The sequence below is a fragment of the Mugil cephalus genome, chromosome 7 (assembly GCF_022458985.1).
Source record: "Mugil cephalus isolate CIBA_MC_2020 chromosome 7, CIBA_Mcephalus_1.1, whole genome shotgun sequence".
Classification (NCBI taxonomy): domain Eukaryota; kingdom Metazoa; phylum Chordata; class Actinopteri; order Mugiliformes; family Mugilidae; genus Mugil; species Mugil cephalus.
In genome coordinates this window covers 26112093-26123696 of record NC_061776.1, presented here as the reverse complement: position 1 = coordinate 26123696, position 11604 = coordinate 26112093, and the positions used below count along the sequence as shown (strand labels likewise).

The following is an 11604-nucleotide window of genomic DNA, read 5'->3' as shown; positions in this document are numbered from 1 at the left end:
TCCTTTGAACCAGGTAGTCACAGTATCAGGAGTATCAATGAATTGTATGCCTGCAGAATGTAGCGACCTTCCTGCTACTTGCTCATTCTCCTATTCCTAAAAAACAGCCTCTATAGCTTCTGACTCCTTCTCACCACCTGATAATGAGTGTTCTTTGCCAAATTTCTCCACAATCTGGCTCACAATTTACAGAGTAACTGCTCTGTATACTCTGACCTCTGTGAATGAAGAGATAAAAAGTTATATGTTGTGCTGCACAGTGATTAGATAAACAACCTAGGTGTAGTAACCCTCGAACGTATTTTCTTTTGCAGTTTAATACGTAGAGCGTCTAGGAATGGGATGGAGGGGAATGAGAGGTGTAAAAGTAAAAAGACGCACCCTAATGTGCATAAATACAAATCCATTTTTCATTTGTGCTGACCTATGACTGTAATGTTGCTTAGGTCAGACAGTGAGGCAGGCTGGACTGTAGAGATGGAGCCCTCTGTCAGCAGCAGAGCCTGGGTTGAACCTGGAGCATCTGGTCAAAGAAAGGAACATACGCAGCAGTTTTAGCACATGGGACTTCAACTCCTTATAACTATTTCATGACTGAAAACTTTTTTTTTTTTTTTTTTTCATTTAACTTGATCTGTGTCAACGTGCTGACACTGGAGAAAAATACAGCAAACAAGCAATCATTGCTAATGTTTTGTGTCTGTATACTGCAATGCCCATGTTTGTACTAAAGGTTACTGTAGCACAGCCATACTGCCCTCATATGTGCACTGATAGTTGGAGGAATGGTTTGTATTTTACCTATTATGTAGGCCAGTCTTTGACAAATGACCGCGTCCTCAGAGCAAACCACACAGGAAGCAGGACATGATGGGACAGGGGACACACGCTGGGCTCTGATGACTGGCAGCAGCAACATCAGCAAAACACCTGGAGACAAATTCACATATGCTTGGCAGACTGACGTCTTTCTCCCATTTTGGTAACTGCAAGCAGTTTGCAGTCAATTTAGCTGATTCATTTATTTGCCTGCAACGCCAGTTGTAATACTCACTGGTCATGTTGTGTTACGGAGGAGCCAACATGGTGACGAGGTAGCATATGTCGGGGCTGCAGCCTGATATAGCTTCATCATTATCATATGTTTGGCCTGCGAAAACACATACATGTGGGTTTTGAAAATGAATGGGTGATGCACTGTCCTGGAAAACACACACATAGACGTAATTGTAGGGTGTATGTTTGTAGATAAAAAGCCCTGCCTGTCACCAGTGATCAAAACCATAATCATCACCACTGCCAGTGCATTTTTCCCTTATATTCCCTCTCATTTTGTGACAAATTGCATAGAAGACGTAATGAATCGTGACGGTGGTCTTTTTAGAAAAACACTTTGACATGTAAGTGTTCCTCTTCTGCTAAAAATAAAACGGAGACAATTTACGGACTGCTAAAATGAATGCTCCTATACACATATAAATAAAGCTGATGTATGAATTTATCTAAGGGAAGCAGTTCTTGGATCAAACTCTGGACACCTTTCTGAAGGTTGCCATGTGTGTTCTGAGTTGCTAGGTAAATATACAGCGACGAGTGTCGCAGCAACGCCAACGCACCCATGTGTTTGTGTGCGTGTTGTGATCGGTGAAGGTAGAGGCTGTCTCCAGAGGATGCTGACTGATGGATCCCAGCCAGACACTGTAGCAGAATGAGGCCTATCATGTTTCTGCTGAAGCTCTTTTACTAATGGACTCCAGTGAGCTGTCCTCTTTGATGATCACATACACACATGTGATAAACCAGAGTGACTCATAAGAATTATCAGCATGAGAACAACATCATTACATCCTGCCACTCTTTTAGTTACCTCACAAGCATCTTGCTATTTATTCCTGTGACCTGCTGACTGAAACACATGAAAGCACCATTTACTCCTCATGTCATTCTGGATCTCATTAAAGTTTCGTTTTAGTAGCTTGGTCACCATCCCGACACTACATTATGACCACCTTCCTAATACAAAAATGTAACAGTTGTAACTCATCAGAGAATGGACATGGACTTTCTGAGGGTGTACTGTGGTGTCTGGTAACAGGATGTTGTTAGTGGGGGTCTTTGGGTCCTATAGGTTGAGGGGAGGGGCCTCTGTGGATCATCCCACAGATACTTGATCAGTTTGTGATCTAGTGAATTTAGAGGCCAGGTCCACACCCTGAGCTGTTCTTCATGTTTTTTTAGTTGTTCCTGAACCATTTTTTGTGTGTCTGTGTCACACTGCATCCTGCTGGGGGTGACTGCTGCCATCAAGGAGTGTCATTGCTATGGGGTGGGGGTGTCTGGTCTGGTCTAGGTGGGTGCTACATATTAAAGTAACATCCACATGAATGGATGCCAGGTCCAAATGTTTCCCAGAAGAACACGGAATTGTCACAAGATGTTCAATGTTTTTCACTTCTCCTCTAAGTGGTTTTAATGTTGTGACGGTTTATACCGGTGTATTTTTTGACTGGATTCTGTCAGGACCAGATTCCCCCACCAGTCTGCTTTATCAGAAATATGTTCATAGAACACTAGGTCCTCTCAGGATTCAAAAGAAATATTAAATATTCTCAAGGATCATAAATGTGGCAACCCTCAGTTCACTTACTGTTGAGAAGTAAAATGTGTTTTAATGGGGCATTGTACAAAACTGGGAATTGGTCATTTTATGAAAAAACAGTTTCATTACAGACAACAGAGGGATGGCAGTTGTTCATTTAGCTCACCTGGCCATGCATCTCATGTCAGTTACCACAGAGCTGCTAATGAACTGTTAACAAGGTGTGTAACAATAAGGTGTGTAGGTGCTGTAGCCTATAAACCAGTTCAAACTTATCCCCTCACCCTGTGACTAAAGTCCTGTGAACCTAGCTGACAGATTCCTAAGACCACTCACAAATCCTCACTCAGCATTTTCATTGTAATTGACCAGAGAGATCATCTTGAAATAAATGGCAAACTGCTTACCGGTTCAGGAAAACACAAAGGTCCACCCCTGCTGAAGACATGGTATACTCCAGTCACATATTAATCCATACCAATGATCCGTAGTTCTGTCCGCTATCTGGGGGGTTTACACTCAGGGCTCTATCCATTTACTGGTTGCTACAGTGTATGAGCGTCTCTAGGTTGGATTACCTGGCTGACTCCGGAGCATGCTCAGTAGAGCAGCCTGTCACCTGAGAGGCACAGATGTCATTTCTGACTCATGAGTATTGAACTTCACTCTTTCAGCTGGATTGTTTTTTTTTTTTTTTTTTAAAGTCTTTTTGATTGCCTGTTTTTTGTGTGTTTTTTTTAATATTGTCTAATAGGAATACAAAAATGTTCTATCACAGACTTTTGAGGAAATCATGACAAACAGTCATGATAGCAAGTAACCACATACTGACAAATGTTTTCCAGGTCTGTAATGACGTTCTCAAATCATAAAAGCCAGGAGTCAAATGTCTCAAAGCCCCATACCACTCATCTAGAAATAGTTGTAACGCACTGTAATCCTGGCAACATTGATTCCAGAGGATGTGTATAGACCTTGTATTCAGAATACCCCACTGTACTATACTAGTAGAGGCATTGACTGTTTTTTGTGCATCAGTTGAACATATGAGCACACAGGCATAGTTGTTGTGTTTTTATTGAATGTATTTTCACATTTATGTTCCACGAGTCTTCAAGCTGCTTTTGCACAATAAGCATTTCATCTTGTTTTTCAACTGGTGTCTCCTTCTACTCTGTGGCCCCCTTGTGGTCACAACAGCGATGTACAGAGAGTAGCTGCACTACAGTCATAGGCAAACAGCTTTAGGAATGACAGTGAGTCATTGGGGGAAAATAATTGGGCTTCAGAGTCAAAGACAGAGAAAAGAGCAGACCCTGGAAAGATCATAAAACTAAATGAGTCAGAGATTCTGTTCTGTTGAGTTAATTATTGTGTCTGTTGCTAACCAGTTAGAGCTAACATTTACTCTGTTGGCTGAATAGACACAAACAGCTGTCAAATTCTCTTTAATGACATAATGCAAAAAATATTTTTGACTGAGAAATGGGACAATGGGGCACCATGGACTAACTGAGTAATGAGAAGCATTGTATTGGAACATCAAAGGTCTAAATGAGCGTTTGTCTTTCAGTTTCCAGCGAATAGTTGAAGTGGTTCATTTCAGCCGTATTCTCCTGTTAATTGTTTAACAACATGGATGAGGGAGGCGTGTGTGGATGGTACCAGTCCTCTACAGATACATTTTTCTACCACACTGGCAGCACAGCAACATTATCATACAATAGTGGCAAAATAATCACTAAACCTGGGCAGCACATGTAGTTTCACTCTGTAATATATCATATCACCAAAGCACAACATGTCAGTTAAACATTCACCTAAAGCTGCACTGATTAAACTTAGATTATAACAATGGGCTTAATGACTACTATTAAAATGAAGGGGACACTTTTAATAATGAACCCATAGAAGCCAGATGGACCCAATTATCACCAATCTGTATTTTCCCTCAGGTGTACTCCAACAGCTTTATCAGCTGCCTGCTCTACATCAGAAATCAAGTAGATGACAGCCACCAGCTAGTAAATATTTAGCAGCTTAATCCTTTATATGGCACTCATTGAAGTACTTGGAAATTCAAAAATTCAACCCTAGAGTGTCGGTCTAGGGCATAAGAAGACTTTTTAATTTTCATGATGAAAATCAAGATTAATGAAGTCACCATATATGGTTCCTTGCCCTTAAATACATTTAGACCATTAGAACATAAGTGTAGATTCAGGCACTTGTCAACATTATCACATTAGACAACATTAGGACACTTCTTGATGGTACTTAATAAAGCAGTAATGCTCAGTGTTCATACAGAGGTGAAGGAGGTTCTGGGAACCAAAACATAGAAAACGGCCAACTGCTTTTGTATATTTGTTCATAATGCTAACTCTGTAAATTTTTTGATTACACTGTTTATTTTATTTTACTAGATAATACTTTTATTTTTATTTTAATCTAATCTTATTTTATTTTATCTTTCTTTTTTTAACAGTGTTTTTTATGTGCAATGAAGCTACTTTGACAAAGTAATTTCCCTCGTGGATCATTAAAGTCTGTCTAAGTCTAAATTATTGGACAGTTTTGTTCACCAGTTGTACTGTATTGTGCTATGAATGTGATAATGTTCCTCCTAACGGCTGTATGTGTAAACAGAAAAGAAGTCCACGCCAGACAAAAAAATGATAAAAAGCAGTTTTAAAGGCAATATCATTTCATGACAGATACATATTTGTAATCATTTGCCTTTATCTGCTTTGGCAACAGTATGGAATTTCATTTTTAATGTACTCTCGCCCTAAAAACAAACACGAACAGCAGCACCATCATCAATCACACTCAAGCACAAACATGAACAAAATATGACAAAAAAAAAGTCCTTATCATACACTGATTTTTAATATGACTATTCATTTACTATATATCTGTTTGTGACTCTGATCACAGAACTTACTTGAAATTACTTGTTTTTTCAAAGGACAAATGGCGGCATCAGATAGTGTGTTATATTGCATTAGCATATACCGTGATCCCCATAGGATAATTGTTGTTTGATTGTTGCAGCAGCTCCCCTGTGAAAACAGATGGAAACCTTCTCGCTAACCTTTGACCTCTGCCTTGGTCACTTTATGACATGGTCAGGACAATCTTCCCAGCAGCTCCAGGAGACTCAATGATGTCATGATGGGCCTGGGCGGCCTTGTCAAGAGGATACTGAGGACCAACGACTGGACGCAGCCAACCAGCTTCCATCCCTGCGTAGAGCAGCGCTGAACACTCCTTCTTCTCCTCCTGAGAGGTGGTGGGGTAAAAAAAAAGTAGGTAGAGCGTTGCATCGGGGTACATCTATATATTTATGCATCTTAGCTGCATATCAATAGTTGTTTGATGTCCAATACACACATACACACATCACATACATTAGGTCACATAACACCATCATATGTGCATCATCTTGTACGTGTGTATATAAGCTGTCTGCTTCGTACCGGTGTAGCGAAGAAAAGGGCCACTCCCATGATGCTGCTCTCTTTAATCATTGTGTCTCTGGGATTGATCTCTATGGGCCCTCTGGAGCCGACAATCTAGAAGGGAAGGGCAAAGCAGAAGCATGAGAGAGGAGGATTTGTAAAGTCTACAAATGAGGGAAAGTCTCTATTTTTTTAAATCCCCTGCCGTGATTGGACCCTGAATTCTGTTATGATGTCTGATCAGAAGTGAACTGCTCTGTGGTTGCTCAAAAGAAAGCAATAGCATTCTCTTCATTGCTGGCCAGGATATTGATCTTACTTAAATGGAAAAGGCAACACAGCCATGTCATAAACAACCTCAAATTAGAGCATAAGAGATATACTAAGGTCTGGCAGCCTTTTAGTTCTTATTTTACATTAAATTTAATTAGCAGCTATCCCCATCCCTTCATCCCTTTTCTACCCTAACTCTAACCCAAGTGTGTGGAGTCTGGACCACATAGGTGGTGGGTATGTCTGATATCTGGTATTAGTGTGATCTGTCTATAGTCTTCTTTCGAATGGGATGTTTGTTCTTTGAATATGAAAAATCAATAATAAAACCATTTTGATTATTATTAATTCAGCACTCACAGGATGCCTCGTGCGATAACAGAAACCTGAGCCCCAGCACAGAGTGTAGTCCTACTGACCGTAACACGCCCTCCATAGGCCGACATCTGGAGGTCTTTGCTGAGGTTGACATTTGACAGCATCTCCACTATCACATCAACACCCCGGCCCTCTGTGGCTTCCTGGAACACACAAACACACAATCTATAAAGAACAGCTTGAAAGGTCTTTCCCTGTTGGTTTTCATGTGTGTGTGTGTGCGAGAATACCATGATTTTGTCTGTGTATCCTGCTTCTCTGTGGTTAAAAGCCAGGTGAGCTCCATTGTTGAGCACAAGCTTCATCCCATCTGGAGTCCCTGCTGTCCCCAGGACTCTGAGGCCCAGAGCGCGTGACAACTGGCACGCTGCCACGCCCACCTATTGGAGGAAGAAAAGATCCATCTCTGTTGTAAAGCCGGCAAATGCAATGTAATGATTAAAAGACCCGCATTGTAATCAGGGAGTTATCTTTTAACACTATCGGCTTATAACAGAAATAGGACGGCCGACAACAGTGTGAGTAATGTAAGGGTGGACGGACACATTATGATGGCTTTGCATCAAAATCTGTTCTTAATTCATTTGTTTAGAAAACTAGGAAATCTATCTACACTTATCAGTTTTAGATCACCGCTGGGTTTCTGGGTAATTGAGGAAAGATAATACCGTGACATACAGGCAGAGGTCATGAGTGGCCAATAACAAGGTTCCTCACGAGGTCAATCCTCACTGACATAATTCAGAGCACTTTTTTTAAACGTCTTTCACACAAACACAAAAAGCACAGCCCTCACCCCTCCACTGGCTCCATGGATGAGAACGGTCTCCCCTGCCTTGGCATGAGCTCTGCAGAACATAACACAGCAGGTGTAGGTTCAAAAGTACAGAGAGAGAGAGATTTTTTTTTTTTTTTTTGTTACAGAGAGAGAGAGAAAGATTGTGATGAATAATTCATCCTACCATTTGCCAAATCAAACTGAGAAAGTTAGTTTCTTCAAAAACTTAAAGAAGCATCTATGCAACCATTGTCTCCAATGTCACATCTGCTCCAGGCGCAACGAGGTTGATCTGGGAAAAAAAACAGTTTGCACGGTACTGTGGGAATTCAGCCAAGTTTTTGACTGCCAGTATATAACATGAAGGTGTATAGGGCTGAACATGTTATATGAGGACATGTAGTCATTACTGTGGTGGCTCCTGCCAAAGCTCCTGGGAGGAGGGGCCATGCTAGCAAGGTTGGCAGTGGTGACTAAAGTGACCCAGGTTAACAAGATATCGTCACATTGCATTGATCAACTGCTTTCTGCTTTTCAATTTAAGAAGCAATGCCACTGATTATCACCAGATGGCAGCCATCTATCAATTTAGTACCTTTGGATGTTTCAAACTGACTCTTCGGAGTCATGGGATTCAATTTATCAATTACATTTCATTTCAGGCGCAGCAAATCCAGAATAAAGACTAGTGAAACCATTGTTGACTGTGTGCAATGAGTTTAAACATTTCCAATTCAACCACTGGACTTAATGTGCCAAAGAGTAATCAACATAACTCACTATTTAAATCGACTTGTTCTTGTCAGGTGTGTCCTGACTAGTTCTCTCTCTGAAGAACCACAGCATAAACAGATGTTGTTGGCTCATAGTATTTTTCATTTTTCACTGTCTTGGTTGCTAGCTAACTCTGTGCCCTGGCTATGGGGAAGAAAAGTAGTTAAAAATGATGAAAGCAAGTTGGGGTACGCCCTCCCAGAACACCTTCGCCAATGGAGAAATTGCCACTGATATACTAGTACTACTAGTATACTACTACTGGTATACTATTTTTTCCCTGTGTCATTTAAAGTTTTTTGTGAGCTCACCTTGATGTGGATTTGTGAGACTGAAGCTTATCTAGAAGCTACTCCTGGTCCAACAGAAAACTTGTAGAACGTAATTAAGATTTGAAACCTGCATTCCACAAACTCTGAAAACAGACACTCAGTGTGCGATACATCCTGCATCCAGTAGTTATGTTATGTTATTCAATATAAAACATAATTTCATACTGACAGACTCTGAACTGGAGGAGGATGAGAAGTCCTGACAAAAACTTACTTATGAATCAGAGCTCTGTAGGCGGTGAAGTATGGGATCCCTATGGCGGCTCCCTGTGAGAAGTCTAAAGCATCCGGCAGTTTGTGAACGCAGTCATCAGCAGCTACAGTGTACTCTGCATAACCTCCAGACAGTGTGCCTGTGGTGAACACACGATCCCCTGCCTGGAAATCACACATACCCACACGCTGTAAATAAAATAAAATACACAACTGCCTTTCTGTCTCCATACTACATATATGGGCTGAGCTCGAAATTATATATTACATTAAGTCATCCAAACCACCAACTGTGCGGTTAATCTGAATCTGGACAACATGGACAAGTGTTAAAGCCACATGTGGGAGCCATCATGATCACACCATGTTTGTACTCTGACCTTAACCGCAGTCACTCCTTCTCCAATGGTTTCCACCACTCCAGATACATCAGAACCCGGAGTGTAGGGCAGGGTAGGCTTCCGGGCATACGACCCAGACCGGATGTAAGTTTCCACAGGGTTCACTCCACAGGCATGGACACGGATCAACACCTGCATCAGAGACACAATAAAAGAGATGCAGTTTGCTTCCCACTCACAAAAAGTATAATATTATAATAATATAATATTAGATAATTTATCCAATAACAAAAAATTCACACCTATCACTGTATTTATATTATAAAAATAAGAAGTTTTATTGTCATTGTATTGTCAGCGAAATAGAGTTTGACAGCTCTCTGTGTCTAGCTCTTTGTGGATCTAGTGAGTGTGGGTGGGCTGGGGAATGGGGGTTATTACACTGCAGTCTATGAAGGAGAGGTTGAAGGTGTGGGGAATATGCTGGCTTCAGGGTAGAAGCTGTTTTTTAATCTATTATTTCTTTGATGACTCTGGCTCTCCTCCCAGAAGGCAGGTTGGCTGTTACACTAGCTCTCTTTTGGAGAGTCAGTACATAGTCAGGAGTATGTGACACTACGTGCTCACAACCTCAGGGGCACGCGACATTATGAGGTCATGATCTCAGCAGAATGTGATGTCAGAGGGTTTCCCTTGACTAGAGGCGGGGTACACCCTGAACAGGTCCTCCAGAGGGCCACACCGGAAGCATTAGATTGGTGGCTTTGAGGAGTCTGAGACCTCCGCCTGCAGCCGTAGCAGCTGACCTTCTGACTGTCACGCTTTCACAGGCCAGAGTCAGTGGAGAAGGTTGGAAAACAGCTCTTACTTGCAAACTCCAGCTGGTAACTTGATGATGTTATAGAGAACAAAGAGTAACAAAAATCTTTAGAACCAAAGATGGTCTAATCCAGCCTGCAGCTTGAATTTGCAAAGTGCAAAATTTACATAGAAGACAAAAAATAAAAATTTTCAGTGAAAATAACTGCAGGTCCTACTCTGTCCACTGTGTTAGACAGAAGCGGACAGAACACATGGCTGAGACCAAGAACTAAACAGCAGACAGACAGCAAGGAGCCCACATTACACTTATGTGTCCTAAGAAATTTCATTTGTTTTGAAGAACAGTTCGTTAAATGTACACATTCTCCCGATTTACTTGTTCTTCTTTGCACATTTTCAATATTTTCGGCACAAATGGAATGCGGTGTGCAGCTTTTTGACCTCGGTGCTACTTGGTCAGCAGGTCGTGCGTACTGAGAATGAACGTGAAAGAACTGAAAGTGACCATTCAACTCACAACAAATCACCAGAAACCATGTGCCAAGCTTGTGCTTGCACATACTGCTGGAGACAGGTTTGCGGTTTTAATGCACCGTCACTTCCACTTCTTCTAATACAGAGCTTTGTTTCTATGAGATATCCAGCTACTGGTCTGCACTGTGCTGGCTCAGTGTCACTTGGACTTTGAACTGTGGTCGTCTCACCTGTCCATGTCCGGGCTGAGGGACAGTCACATCAGAGCACAGCCTGAGGACTGACGGACCTCCAAACTCACTCACTCTGATGGCTCTCATCAGCTTACAAGCCGACATGCCTGCAGACACACTGGGTAGAAGATAACTCTGCTGCAACACTTACTGAGCCTAAAGTACACTTCTCCTCCGCCTCCTTCTTCTTCTTCTAACCACATCGGGACATCGTAGTTCTGGTGCATTAGCGCCGTCCTCTGTGCGGCTGGTAAATGATTCTATGTTGTCAATACGTCTACAGTGCACAGCATGGAGAATGGAGTTTCTATTAGTACTTTGTACTTTTAAACACTGCCATGTAATAGACGTGTCTATGTACTCTTAATCAATCCTATTAATATTCCTCATATTGCGCACAACCTTCTGTTGAACGATATCTATTGTTCTGTTTGTTCTGCCTGATCCAAAAAAAAAAAAAAAAACCTCCACCGAGTGTCTTTTCTTAATCTACTATAAAACCATAAAAAGTATTACTTTTTACCCTACTCTTTTACTATCTTTACTATATTTACTATCTAATAATACATAAATTGTTATCTTTACATTAGAAGTTAGTAATGGAGACATTTTTTGTTAGCATTTATATGAAATAACATTTGTAGTTTTTGTTTCTAACGTACTATTGATCGGCTAGAATTTGCTTTATTAAGCGGTTAAAAATTGAATTACAGAGAATAAATATAGTAACCGAAGATGTTGGTTTCCTATATTTAAAAATATGTTGATAAAGTTTAATAATTAAATGTACTTACTTTATATACAGTCTATATTTATTATTTTTATTTATTTATTTTTAATAGACTTTATGAAGAAATACGACACAAACCAATGACAGCCACCAGGAGGCCACAAACAGTTCTGAGAAAATATTTCAGACAATA

The 11604-nt window shown here is 40.9% G+C and overlaps 1 protein-coding gene and 1 long non-coding RNA gene across 3 annotated transcripts; both read right to left on the bottom strand.

Annotated features, from left to right (window-relative positions):
* Nucleotides 1-381: 381 nt before the first annotated feature.
* LOC125011429 lies at nt 382-3123 on the bottom strand. 2 transcript variants are annotated; one of them, XR_007113184.1, is made up of 4 exons: nt 3007-3123; nt 1055-1150; nt 802-930; nt 427-523 (listed from the first exon to the last, which is right to left on the bottom strand). It is a non-coding gene; the product is annotated as an uncharacterized LOC125011429 (long non-coding RNA). The 2 variants fall into 2 exon arrangements; XR_007113183.1 differs by having other exon boundaries at nt 382-930.
* A 2152-nt stretch (nt 3124-5275) lies between these two features.
* Nucleotides 5276-10906, bottom strand: cryz (crystallin, zeta (quinone reductase)). The gene is made up of 8 exons (XM_047590364.1): nt 10679-10906; nt 9192-9344; nt 8813-8976; nt 7511-7562; nt 6945-7094; nt 6756-6857; nt 6082-6177; nt 5276-5884 (listed from the first exon to the last, which is right to left on the bottom strand). Exons 1-8 carry the CDS (start codon nt 10784-10786, stop codon nt 5720-5722), a joined length of 990 nt encoding a protein of 329 aa, XP_047446320.1. The 5' UTR covers nt 10787-10906; the 3' UTR covers nt 5276-5719.
* Nucleotides 10907-11604: the final 698 nt, after the last annotated feature.